Genomic DNA, 14,312 nt, shown 5'->3' with positions numbered 1-14,312 from the left:
TCATTCTGTAATGAGTTAATTACGCAAAGTCATTCCACTTCAAAGTTGTTCTAGTTGGTTTTATTAAAAAATGTAGATGCTTTTATTAACAATGTTTCACAGATGTTATTTTCTCTCTCTCTAATCAACTGTTTTCATATGTTTTTTAAAAAATTACTAACTTGATCTTCCTAAGTCAGCTCATGCTGCTACTCTAGTGCCCTCAGCATTGTAATACTAATGTACACTGACCTACAGACCAAGCACCCTTTTAGAAAAAAAGGAAAATAATTATTTTTACTGTTTCATGATATTCACTCTCTTTAAAGAGATCATATAAAAGCAGGAATATAGCTTAATTTTAAGAAAGTAAAATTTCGGTACTTCCCTGGTGGTCTAGTGGTTAAGAATTCACTTGCCAATGCAGGGGACGTGAGTCTGATCCCTGGTCAGGGAACCAACATCTGGCACACTGAGGGGCAAGTAAGCCCATGTGCCACAACTACTGAGCCTGCCAGCAGCAACTACTGAGGCCTGTGCACCCCACAGCCTATGCTCTGCAACAAGAGAAGCCACTGCAATGAGAAGCCCAAGCACACGCTGCAACTAGAGAGTAGCCTCTGTTCAACCTAACTAGAGAAGACCGGAGCACAGTGACCATGACTCAGAGCACCCAAAAATAAATACATAAATAATTTTTTTTTAATGAAAGTAAACTTACTTTTAGCTAGCCAATGAATTATGCCAACCATAAGAAGATACAAAGAGTCAAAGGTTATGACTCACAAGTTATTAGTGGTAACATTTACAGCTTTATTGATTTTTTTGTTACCTAAGGTCCTTCTTAAATTTATTCCATTTCACATATAAATGAAATAATTTTCTTCATAAACCTAGGATGGGGTACCAATTTGGAGGCGACAATGAAGAAGGAAAAAGAGGAAAATGACCTCGTTATACTGGTCATTCCAGACAATTACTTTTTTGACCTCTGAGTGGCAAAATCTCAAATGTATTTGAAACTTTAGCTCCTTTTAAAAGGAGCCCCACAAATCCCATACACACAATATATTTTTTCATGCACATTTCTGTTTTCCTATACCTTGACCTAGGTAGTAGCTAATTGGGTATATATATATATATATATATATATATATATATATATATTTTTTTTTTCCTTTTTACATATGTAAAATCCACCAAGCTGAAACACAAAAGACTCATGTACTTCACTGTATAGAAATTGTAACTCAATTTAAAAAATATTTACACACACACACACTCCCTGTCTTCAATAAGTCTTGAATGTGGCACAGACATTAAGTTTTTTTAAAAAAGATTCACAGATGATTCTAATGTTTAACATTTAATGTTTGGTTGGGTTCTGCTGCCCCAAGACACTTAGAACACGTGTTAATTAAAATAGCCACCCAGCAAATAACTGTTTCAATAAACATATGAATGAATGTATGAACCAACAAACTAATAAATATCTATGTTATTCATGGTTGTAGGTATACCATTGATTGAAGTCAGAAAAAGCTCTAAGAATGTCAAAAAGGGGAGGGGGGCATGCCACATGTTTTGGGCTTCCCTGGCGGCTTAGTGGTAAAGAATTCACCTGCAATGTAGGGGATGCAGGTTCGATCCCTTGGTAGGGAAGATTTTCTGGAGAAGGAAGTGGCAACCTGCTCCAGTATTCTTGCCAGGAAAATTCCACGGACAAAGGAGCCTGGTGGGCTACAATCCGTGGGGTCACAAAGAGTCAGATATAACTGAGCAACTAAGCACGCTATGTTTTAGGCCCATTAAATGCCTTATCGCTCCTCATTACAACTCTATAAGGGAAGGCGACTGTTCCTGATCTTTAGTTGCAGCCAACATAAGCCATTTTGGCTACCTTAAACAGAAAGAGAGGTATAACACAGCTCATGATATTGTTGGGAGAACTGCAGAGACAGACTCTAAGATGAACTTTTAGGAATTACTCCTCAAATCACTCAGCAGAACTGGACAAAGGTGCTGCTGAAACCTAAAATCCAGGAAGCTGCTGCTACAAATGCTGCTCCAAACTCAGTTTCTGCTACAATTTGGAAGTTCTCAATCAGGAAGCTGCCTGTCGAGTCAGGAAGCTATTACTATAGCAGCTGGTTTCAGAACCACGCTGCCTCTGCCATTACCCATACCAGCTAGAAATGAAATGAAGGTCCAGACCCCATCTCTCTTCCCACATAATCTAGGCCTGAATTCAGAGGTTTATGGGAATGTATTTGATTAGCAGATCTAACTCCAGAATACTAGCTGAAAGATCTAGAAATGGAAACTTCCAACCCTGTGTAAAGCAAGAGATAATGCTAGGAGGAGGCTGGAATAGGCATTAAGTGGGCTAATTAATAGATAATGAAACTGAAGCACAGAGATCAAGAAACTTGGTCAAAGACACACAGCTAGTAAGTGGCAGGGCCAGGATTCAAACTCAGGAGGTGGAACCAAAGACCAATAAGGCATGGGAGGAGGAGGAAGAAATGTTGCTCAGTTGTGTCTCTTTGCGGCCCCATGGACTGTAGCCCACCTGGATCCTCTGTCCATAGGTTTCTCCAGGCAAGAATACTGGAGTGGGTAGCCATTCCCTTCTTCAGGGGTTCTTCCTAACTCAGGGTCTCCTGCATTGCAGGCATTCTTTACCACTGAGCCACCTGGGAAGCCTGAGACTAAAAACCTGAGACTAAAGCTGGTGGTATATTCTCTGTTATCTGATACTTTATTTCCACACATTCTTAGCACAATTCAGGTTGTCAATCTGCCTCTCTGTCTCTCTCTCTCTCCATCTAGTCACCCACCCATTTCTCTCTATGAGAATGACCCAGATGGCAGAATAAAAACATTAAACTGTATCCAATATAAATACATCAATAAGTATGGACTAAGGCTGAGAGGAGTGAGAAGGGTCATTTCCAAATCATAGGGTGGACATGCTGAAAGTTCCCCACAAAGGAGACTGTGTCAGCTATTTTTTAAAGACTGTAATTCAGAAAATGCTTCATTTGACATGACAAGTTATAAATTACAAATCAGTTTGGGAAGGGTAAATATTTGCTGAAGATTAAGTGCATGGCAAAGGTACATCATTAAATCTGAAGTAATTGAAAAGTTCAGTTTGGTATCATATACGTCCACTCCATCTTGTTGGAGTTGCTGAACATACAGCCTCAACAACCATGAGCCATAGTCTTATACCATCTCCATGGTAAAGAAAGAAATGATAAATATCTTCAGCATGACTTCCAATAAAGTGAGCCTGAATTAATTATTCTGTGTGCAAATGCAAATGGATTTGGTTAAACAAATGAGACTACCCGCCAAGGACATCAGCGAGATACTGGACTGAATTCACATTAATCAAACGTACATCAGACTGAATCAGTGACATATGCACAGAAGTAAGGCTGCTTAAAACTTATATTTTAATTCCTAATTTTTATGTTTTTAAAAGTAATATAGGCTCAGAGCTTTTAAAAGTCAGATGAGGCTGACAATGAGCAACAATACTTCCTGTCTCCTTCAGCATCCTCCCCATTGCTCAGAGTCTACATTCCTATTTGCTGTTCTTTCTGGTTTTTAAAATCTTTTTATGTCTAATGAACATGATCCTATATGACAACTTATCAGTCTTAAGACACTATATGTTGACATTAGGCCCCATCACACACATGCCCCTGTGCAGAGACTTACCTTCCCTTGTTCTCTAAATACAATTATGCCCAGTTTTAAAATTAAATCAACATTTAGAGTTTTAAGTTATGATAACTTTATAAAGTTGTCACTGCTTTATTGTACAATATTACTATTTCTGTGCTTGTTATTCCTCTTTTACATTTGCTTGCTTTGCTACCCACACTCCCCAAGAGCCTCTCAGTGTAACTTCCACATGTCCACCTGGCAGAACAGCCTCAGCTCCCCAGCCTGCTGAGCACTTGCCTCAGCAGCTCTCCACCCTCAGGCTCCAGGCCTGCTCCATGGCTGCTGACCCAGGTCTCCTCCTTGTTGCTTTCCTAAATTTTTTGTATTATTTCTATGATGATTTCCTCTACCCCACTTTCTGTTTTATTTTTTTGCAGATTTCTTCTGCTCCATTATTATCGCTGTCAGAAATTCTGAGTTCTTTCTTTCTTATTCATCTTGGTTTCTACATTTTATGATGGAGGATTTCCACAAATATCTGCTAATCTTTGGCTGTGAGTTCATAATTTAAGGGTGAGGCATTAAAATACTAATTGGAAACTCTTGCCATGGGTAGGGCTTATAGACTGGTGGACTTCATGTAGGGTGACTGATATTCATTTAGGTTTTCCAGAGATGGATCCACTCATCTCCAAAATGGCCATGAGGATGCTGTTTTAGACGGAAAGGCCCAGACAGTCCTCTCTGAGGAGAGGGCATTTAACTGCGGAGCCCTACATGCAATGAGAGAGGAAGTAATGCAAATATCTGGGGCAGATGGGCTTCAGACAGAGGAAACGGCAAGTGCAGAGTCCCTGAAACAGAGGCAGGTTTAATTAGCCAGGATGAGGACCAGCCAGGAGGCCCCTGTGGCTAGAGCAGGGGAAGTAATAGGAAGACAGAAAGAACGAGCTGCATTTATAGCTTGTGGAAACAATTTTCACATAGACTTTGTCAGAGACATTAAAAAGCCTAATATCAAAATATTTAGTTATAGTTTATAAAAATGAATCTGAATCATTTTTACAGTACTTGACATCAGACAAAAAAAGATCATGGGGACTTGCCTTTGTTTGGTTAATCAGGTAAGCTAACAGATATGTGAAATTATTTATCTCTGTTCAACTGTGTGAAGATTATGAAAAATGAGACTCTATACCTCATAAACACACTAGAGACACTGAATGAGATATAAATCTGTTCACACATCTGAGCTAAATCAAAGGAAGCAGCTCACGTTTTTGAGAAAAATCAAAAGCTTAAAAAAAAAACCCAACCAGTTGCCAAGGCAACAACAAAAAAAACTAGACAGAAAATATATTTTCCATCTTAAGCACTATCACATTCAAAAGCTCAGTATCTTCTGGCCCTGCTTTTGAAGTTTTATTTAACCTTCATTCAGTCATTCCTGGAGATGGGGCAAGAACTGAGAATCCACAGAACCTGGGTCTTTGTCAAAGCTGGGTGGTGGCAATGCACTAGTAAAAAGTATTTTAAGGGAGGTGAATAAATCCTCTGGTTCACAGACTAAGGCATAAGAACTACCTTCTTGAAATTATTCTTTGACTTTTCCTGTATGACACGATTTTGCAGAGAACTTCCACTTATGCGCTGGACACCAAATGGTTACTGAGAGACTGGAAGGTCAAATAATGTGCTGGAGAATTTCCAGATCCTTCCCCTTGAACTTGTTCAATTTCAAAGGGTGACTCAGAGCTGACATTAAACACCATCTGTGCTTCTCCACCAGACACCCTGCTAAAAGCCCTGCTGTCCACAAGGCTGCCAAACTCGGTCTTGACTCGCCCCTTGCTGGCTTTCTCTATCCAGAGGCTCCACTGCTTCTTGGAGTCCCTGTGCTCCGTCCTCTATGAAGCCCACACAGGTTCCCAGGCAGAACTGACCCGCCCACCCCACAGCCCCAGGGTCGAGTATACAGCACCCAGTGGTTCTTCCACATCTGCTGAAGGCCTGTGCGTAGCTCTTTTCTTATCTGACTGTGGCTCCCTAGAGACAGAGGCACTGTCCTAGATATTGTGGTACATGTGCCCCACATAAGCCTGGGGAAAATGGTTTTAGTGAATAAAACAGAATGTATTAATATACTGCTCTAGATTTTAATGCTAAAGAACAATCTCAAAACACCAACAAAACAAGTAGTGGAAAGAATCTGGTAAGCTGGTGGTAGGTAGAGGGAGGCAACTGTGTCTGGCTCCAGCTCAGGCCCTGGCCGGCTGTGTGACTAGTTGAACCTCTCTTGTTTTCCAAACTGTGTCTGCAGAATACCACCTGTGTCCAGAGAGAGGGTAGCAAGTGTTCATAAAAAAGGGGCTTAAAGTTCAAGGTGGTGGTGTTAAAAGCATAAGGTAAGTCTTTTTTTTTTTTTAAGGCAAGTCTTTTTATTGTAGACCTTTGTGCAACGGTGTCTGACCTGGAGGATGGAAGGAAGCAGAGCAGGCCAGACACCTGATAAACAATGATTCTCATTTTCTTTATTGTTGCTCTCCTCATCATCTACATTCTGTAGATTGTTTTCTATAATGACAGTATACTATTTTAGTTAAAAAACTATTTTATTAAAAGTATTAGTCAAATTAGAATGTAACCTAATTGGATAATGATTCCTTTTCTAAAGTTACACACAATTAGTTTCACTGTCAATTTTTGTTCCTTAACTTTGTAAAGTTGTATACAGGATAGGAGAACCACCCATCCTGGGTGAGGGAAAACACCACCATAAATCTTCCTCCCGGCAGGTGGTTCGGTTCTGGCCTCCAGAGGGCTTGGGCTTGAATAGTAGCTCCCAATCTGCTTTCCCCAAAACTGAGCACCACCTTCCTGAAAATGAGGGCATAAACACCACATGTATAAACTCACCCTTAAGCAGATATCTGCATTCCATGGGTCACAAAGATGAAGGGAATCAAATGTAAACACACGTGAAGTTTTGTCTCCTCAGTGCCAAGAATAGCAGACACATCTTAGGTGAATGGGGTTCCAGGCAAAGAACAGTAGGGCCACTCAGGTCAAGGGTTAGACAAAACAGAAATGATAATGGTGCAAATCCAAACTTTAACCTTTTTCTCTTTTCTGTAACTATTTCCACAAGAACTAACTTTTCTATAATGTTGTGTGTGTGTGTGTGTGTGTGTGTGTGTGTGTATTTCTCTCTCTCTCTCACACACACACCACAGGACCCATATTAGATGGACTCTGTTCAGGACAATCATTTATAATAACAGGGTGAAGCAGAAGCTTAGAGATGATGCAAATGTCATGAAACCCCCCAAGCAGAGCTGAGCTGAACAAACCATGTTCCCATTAAGTTATTTTAAAGGTCAAAAGAAACTGTCTGTCAGAGTTAGAGGCGTGATTTTTCTTACCAATGAACAATCTCATTTAAATGAGTACAATTTAAATACTTTAAGAATCTAAAAAGAAACTCAGGACAAAACTCTGAGGAATCTGGAGGAAAAAAACTGAAGCAGAAGAGTCTATTTTTAGGACTATTTTAAGCGGAAAAAGAAAGTGTAAAACACTGTATCTTGAGAGTCCCTTGGACAGCAAGGAGATCAAACCAGTCAATCCTAAAGGCAATCAACCCTGAATAATCATTGGAAGGACTGATGCTGAAGCTGAAGCTCCAATACTTTGGCCACCTGATGGGAAGAACTGACTCATTGGAAAAGCCCTGATGCTGGGAAAGACTGAGGGCAGGAGGAGAAGGGGGTGATAGAGAATGAGATGGTTGGATGGCACCATTGACTCAGTGGACATAAGTCTGAGCAAACTGTGAGAGAGAGTGAGGGAAAGGGAAGCTTGGTATGCTGCAATCCAGGGGGTTTCAAAAAGTCAGACATGACTGAGAGACTGAACAACAAAGAGCACTGTATGGTGCGTACACCCAGGGGATGACGGGTGGGGAGTGGGAGCTCCAGGTATGGCAGGAGGACAGACCGTCAGCCACACAGCACAAGGGAAGGGAAGGCAATGACCAAGGGGTTCCAGAAACAAAGAACAGCACAGACTGAGACAAGTGCCTAGAAACCTCAACCTGGAGAAGTAGACCTTCTCTAAGATTCTTAAGCAGAGAACTAGGATCAATGGGATGTTAAGGGCTAAAAGATGTTGAAGTCTAAAAAATCTAAAAGATCTCATCCTGCTTTCAAGATGAGACTGAGAACAATACTATTAAGTATTTTAGTAAGCAGAATAATGCTATCCTGGAACTCTATGTCTTTTCAGTAATTTGGAGTATAATGCACCCACCAGCAATGCTGACTTCAAAAATAAAGCAGTGGATAAGAAGAAGCTTGAGTTAAATATCATGACACACTCTTCTATGGCCCAGCACTTCATCTAAGCTACCCCTTCACACATGGAGAGTAAAGAAAACCAAAACAGAAACACATGCAGTTTCTACTCTATCCAAGAATCCTTTAGAAATGTAGAGTAGTCTCTTCTAGACTTATTTCCATTACTCTTAGGAAATTAAAAAAAAAATAGGGGGACAGGAGGACAGGAAACTTGAAAGCAATGCATTAGAAGAAAAGCAAAAGAAGATAATATAGCAAAATAGCAAGAGTTTCTTTCTTTTTTGTGTTTTTTATATTTTCCATCTTCTACAGTAAACATGTAAACAAGAAAATGTTTATACAGAGAGAGATCAAAGGGATTAAAGAAATCAAATTGAGACAACTCAAAGGAAGCAACACAACTGTTATCACTTAAAAGCAAATGCTGGCTCTGGCTCAGGCATGGTCTCTGTTCATCTTTCTATCTCTTCAATGACAACAGTCATTTGTCAAATATTTACTAAGTGTTCTTTTTTTTGGCGGTACACCGAGGCATGTGGGATCTTAGTTCCCCAATCAGGGATGGAACCTGGACCCCCTGCATTGGAAGCATAGTCTTAACCACTAAACAGCCAGGGAATTCCCCTCAAATATTTATTAAATGTGCACCAAATGCCTGACCCTACGTAGAGAAACAAAAGACCCTGGTGGAGCTGTTGTCCTCAACAAACTTGTAGTCAAGAAAGATACAAAAAAAAAAATACAACACCGAGAGCACTATAAAAGCTAAACCACGTTCTTCTGATGACCGCTGTAATCAGAGCTTGTAAGAACAGAGTCAGAGGTGCCATAACGAATTCACTGAACCAGGACTCCAGACCCAGCTCCTAAAGGAAATGGGGATTTGGATAAATTCCCATGGTTCTCTACAGAATGATCACAGCTAAGTTGAAGTGGTTTCACCTTGGTAGCTCAATGGTTTCTCTGAATGAATGAGACACACATGTATCTGAGAGCGGAACTGCTGGGTGACCAAGTATACAAGTGTTCAGTTTTTAGAAATCCTGAAAGTAGGTGTCATAGCATATATGAGAGTGAAGGGCCTGACTCTGGTTTGGCCTGTTCCTGACCATAATGATGGGGTCTCATATCAGGTCTGTCCAGATCTGATCTATCACCGAAGATGGTGAGCCCTCAAACCACTCTATTTTCATCTACTTTAAAAATATCATCTTCATAGACACTGCCGACACTTATTTTTTCCTAAAGAAAAGGCTGTTAAAACTAAGAAGGGCAGATGAAATTGCACTGTTGTTAAAGGCAAATTATATTATAAAGGACAAGCTGTCTAGTAAAGCAAACTTATAATTACAATTATCTTCAAAATAAATCAAATTATCTGTATAAACCCAACCACTCACTGGTAAATTAATGGAAAAACATGACAATGTTGAGCTTTTAACTGCTTCTATTGCAAAAGCCCCAAACCTAAACTTCAGTTATCAGGCAGAAAAGAGGCAATTAGTTTGCAACAGATGTACCACTAAAAACCTGTTACAGTGGAGGCCCAGAGTTATTAATTCCAAAATTTATGAAGTCCATCTGTGCAATTTTTACAGGTTTTCACTTTAGACAGTCCTACTTAGATAGTCCCTCCTAACTAATTGCTTTTTATTTTGCTTTTGAGTCTTAAAAAATATTTCCAGTATATATGCTTCATATAAGCTCTATTATCTCAAACTCCAAGTTTAATTTCTTTTCCAGAACATTTTTTTGTTGTTGTTATATTAAACCTTGGGAAAATACCAGATGACAAGATTATTGAGCAATGATAGGACTTAAACAAATTAAGGCTTCCAGGCCATGTTGCTACTTGTTTCCAAAAATCAATCTTTTTCAGGTTATCAAACATCACTTGTGACCTTTAAAAAGAACTCCCTGAAGTCATTCATTCGTAAGAAAATCTGGTTAGACTATTACAGTAGTGAATAATGTAAAATGATGCCAATGTTCAATTATAAGACATGCTAATGATTACTACATATTTTTAGTATTATTGAGTAGGGTTGAAATGGTTCAAATAACAATCAAATATATTTTGCTTGGTACCAACAAATGAAACTACAAACAAACACAATAAGAGAAATGAGAAATAGAATAATTTCAGGGAAATAAATTTCCCCCAGTAATCCCTATGAATATTGAAGGAAAAAATAGTTTGTTCTTGGTACAAGACCTGCTCCCATTCAAGAAAGGGTGGTTGCTCTACTGATGGGAGAGTGGGGTCATACGGAAATGACCCCTTAAAGCAGTGAGGAATGACTCAAAGAGTATGGAAAGGAACTTCATGGATCCTTCCATGGCACCTAGAATCCCTACTCTGCTGGCCTCCTGAGATTACAACATGCCACAGAGTTCTGTGACCAATATGTTTATTCATTCAACAAATATTTGTGAAGGATCAATTATGTACCATACCCTGTCCTACAGCCTGGAGATTCTGCGATGAATGACACAGATAAAGCCCTCATGGAGCTAAAGATATAGCTGCTGTTAAGTCACTTCAATCGTGTCCGACTCTGCGACCCCACAGACGGTAGCCCACCAGGCTCCCCCGTCCCTGGGATTCTCCAGTCAAGAACACTGGAGTGGGTTGCCATTTCCTTCTCCAATGCATGAAAGTGAAAACTGAAAGTGAAGTTGCTCAGTCATGTCCGACCCTTAGTGACCCCATGGACTGCAGCCCACCAGGCAAACAAGGAATAAGTAACTCCACAGATAAATTCTAACAAGTGATATATAGGGTGCCCCAGAGAATATTACAGCAACTAAATCTGGATACTGTAGGGAAATGGGGTTGGAGATGGACTTGGTTATATATGACATGGGATAGTTAACCAGGTGATAAATATACTAAATCCATTATTCATAACTAATGCCATCTGTATCTAGGTGATATTTATTGCATCTTTCCCTTAGTCATTTCAATATAACTAATTTTTTTGAGCACTTTTTAAAAAACTTTTTATTTTGTTTTGGGGTATAGCCAATTATACCAATTATACATCTCAGATATGCAGATGACACCACCCTTATGGCAGAAAGTGAAGAGGAACTCAAAAGCCTCTTGATGAAGGTGAAAGAGGAGAGTGAAAAAGTTGGCTTAAAACTCAACATTCAGAAAACGAAGATCATGGCATCCGGTCCCATCACTTCATGGGAAATAGATGGGGAAACAGTGGAAACAGTGTCAGACTTTATTTTGGGGGGCTCCAAAATCACTGCAGATGGTGACTGCAGCCATGAAATTAAAAGACGATTACTCCTTGGAAGGAAAGTTATGACCAACCTAGATAGCATATTCAAAAGCAGAGACATTACTTTGCTAACAAAGGTCCGTCTAGTCAAGGCTATGGTTTTTCCAGTGGTCATGTATGGATGTGAGAGCTGGACTGTGAAGAAAGCTGAGCGCCGAAGAATTGATACTTTTGAACTGTGGTGTTGGAGAAGACTCTTGAGAGTCCCTTGGACTGCAAGGAGATCCAACCAGTCCATTCTGAAGGAGATCAGCCTGGGATTTCTTTGGAAGGAATGATGCTAAAGCTGAAACTCCAGTACTTTGGCCACCTCATGTGAAGAGTTGACTCACTGGAAAAGACTCTGATGCTGGGAGTGATTGGGGGCAGGAGGAGAAGGGGATGATAGAGGATGAGATGGCTGGATGGCATCACCGACTCGATGGATGTGAGTTTGAGTGAACTCTGGGAGTTGGTGATGGACAGGGAGGCCTGGCATGCTGCGATTCATGGGGTCGCAAAGAGTCGGACACGACTAAGTGACTGAACTGAACTGAACTGAACTGATAGCCAATTAACAACGTTGGGATAGTTTCAGGTGAATAGCGAAGGGACTCAGCCACGCATAGACATATATCCATTCTCCCCTAAAACTCCCCTCCCATCCAGGCTGCCACATAACATTGAGCAGAGTTCCCTGTGAGCACTTGTTTTTATTTCAACTACTTGGAGGTCCCACAAAGGAATGCAGAGTTGAGCATGGTGCGGTCTCTCTTCGAAGAGTGGAAAATCAAGTCTACAGAGCAAGCGGTCCCACAAACAACCCTGCACACCACAACATGAACTGCCCTTGTAATGAGGCTGTAAGGGAATCTAACTGGAGGCAGGGGAAGACTGCAGAGAACAAGCAAGGATATCCAGGCCAGATGCAGTGAAGATGCAGCACTTCTCCAGACCTAGGAGGAGGGAAGAGCACTCCTGAGAAAGCGAATGAGCATGAAAAGTTTAAAAATGGTACACAGGTCATGGCATGTTTTATGGGCAGCCAGCAGACTGGTCAAGTGGCAGGGGAGGGGACCAGAGTGCTGGGTATGAGGGCAGAGACAGGAGGGCTTATGGGTGGAGAGATGGGTATGGGCCAGACAACAAGGCACCATGACACAAGGCCATGTGGGAGCTGTGGAGCAGAGGGACCAAGGGCACTATGTGGACATTTTCCACCCACCCTCTGGTCTAGATGCACTCTTTAGCTGGCTCCACCCTGCTCTGCCTCAGGAGGCTGACCACATGGACTGCACAGATGGGCACTCTTGCCCTCTGCCTTGGGGTTGAGAACCAAAGGGAGACCTGGCAGGAGATGCAAGGAGGGAGAAAGGTGAAATGGGACCACTTCCCTGGCTCCCTTCCTGGGTGGTTGTCATGGGCTGACCACATCCCTCCTCTAAGCTCACAACTCAGCCCACCTACCACAGCTCTCAGGCCCTGGCCGTGCCTCCCCTGTGGTTTCGTCACCCTTGCTCACAGCTTTAGTAAGCTTTCGTAAGCTTTCCTCAGATTATCTGGTTGGGTTGAGTTATCTGTTCCTCACCAGGACTTGAACTAGTTCAGTCATGCAGCAAGGAAATTGGAAGGTGACTGAGGAAGGCATCACAGGCAAATGCAGAGAGGGAGAACCTTGTGGCAGAAGGAGAGGACCATGGAAGGTCATGATGACGGAGAAGAGTCAGGGAGGTGGGATGCCAGACTAGCCATAGACCATAGCACTTATGTGAACTCTGCCATGTGCCAAGGCACGATTCCACAGGCTCTAACAAAGCTCACTTAACTCTTAGAACTTCCTAAAAAGGCATGCCAAACTAGTAAGTGGTGAAGCTTGAATTTAAATCCAGGCAAGTCTAGTGCTAGAGTCATGTTCTCAACCTCTGTGCTAGACTGACTGCTCTGCCTGGCAGAGAAGGACACGTCAGAATTCCAGACCCTGGAGAAGGCAAGACAATGGTGCTAAAAACTCTGAGGAAAGCCATCTGGGTAGACTGCTGAAGTAAGGCTACTGAAGAAAATCTTGCAACCCTATGCGAACTCTGCCTCAGTGACAATGTAGAATCCTGGGCAGAAATCCTAAAAAAATAAAAAATGACCATGTCCAAATAAATTACAGTCAGTTGGAAATTCCCTGGTTGCCTAGTGGTTAGGATCCTGGGCTTTCACTGCCGAGGGCCTAGGTTCAATTCCTGGTTAGAGAACTGAGATCCTGCCAGCCTTGTGATGCGGCCATTAAAAAAAAAAAAAAAAAAACAGTTTTCTCATAAAACCATAATTATTTTATGTTCTTAAGAAACCTCACATTATCAAAACACATATCACATAATTATTTCAATATGGAAAAAGGAGAATTGTGGTTAGAGTTGATAAGATTAGATACTTTTTCCTGTAGGACCTTCAACAACTGAGAGTTTAGTTATATTTTGTTACCATCTGAAAAGAATAAATGACTTGATCAAACACCAACAGAGAACCAAAAGAGAAATCTGAAAAATAACCTGTGGCCAAGTTCACAACTAATGAAGGCAAAGAAAAGCCCTGCACACCAGCTGGCCTTGGGCCTCTCACACAGTGTGGCTGTGTGCCTTGTGCCCTGAGGGCAGCCTCCTCCTTCCTCCAGCCCAGGGGAGCCTCCAATGGCACTCACATCTCAACCCCTACTGGTCCAGAAAATGAAAACTATGATTTCAACACACTCAGATGAATGATAACCACTTTTCAGAACAAACTTATACAGTAAGGAAAATATTAGTCAATAATGTTTGTTTAGGGCTTCCCAGGTTGCCCAGTGGTAAAGAATCTGTCTACCAATGCAGGAAATGTGGGTTCAATCCCTGAGTCAGGAAGATCCCCTGGAGAAGGGAATGGCAACTCACTTCAGTATTCTTGCCTGGGAAATCCCATAGACAGTCGAGCCTGGTGGGCTACAGTTTATGGGATCGCAAGAGTCGGACACAACTCAGCGCCTAAAACAACAACA

At 41.4% G+C, this 14,312-nt stretch overlaps 1 protein-coding gene across 8 annotated transcripts in view; it reads right to left on the bottom strand.

The window, feature by feature from the left end:
• Positions 1 to 14,312, bottom strand: part of SHLD1 (shieldin complex subunit 1) — a 106,524-nt gene that overhangs the window by 21,663 nt on the left and 70,549 nt on the right. Inside the window, exons 4-5 of one of the 8 annotated variants that reach the window (XM_055544244.1) lie at positions 14,209 to 14,298; positions 6,434 to 6,537 (exon numbers count right to left, since the gene is read on the bottom strand). The exons of 4 other annotated variants lie outside the window; for them this stretch is intronic. In XM_055544244.1, the coding sequence (XP_055400219.1) occupies positions 14,257 to 14,298 (42 nt within the window). In that variant the 3' untranslated portion in view covers positions 6,434 to 6,537; positions 14,209 to 14,256. Of the gene's footprint in view, positions 1 to 6,210; positions 6,538 to 11,797; positions 12,247 to 14,208; positions 14,299 to 14,312 lie in introns of those variants that run through there. 3 more of the 8 variants (XM_055544243.1, XM_055544242.1, XM_055544248.1) reach the window with 3 other exon arrangements.

This window comes from Bubalus kerabau, chromosome 13 (genome assembly GCF_029407905.1).
Source record: "Bubalus kerabau isolate K-KA32 ecotype Philippines breed swamp buffalo chromosome 13, PCC_UOA_SB_1v2, whole genome shotgun sequence".
NCBI classification, from domain to species: domain Eukaryota; kingdom Metazoa; phylum Chordata; class Mammalia; order Artiodactyla; family Bovidae; genus Bubalus; species Bubalus kerabau.
Note: the sequence above shows the minus strand (reverse complement) of the source record. Positions and strands in the feature narration are given on the sequence as shown.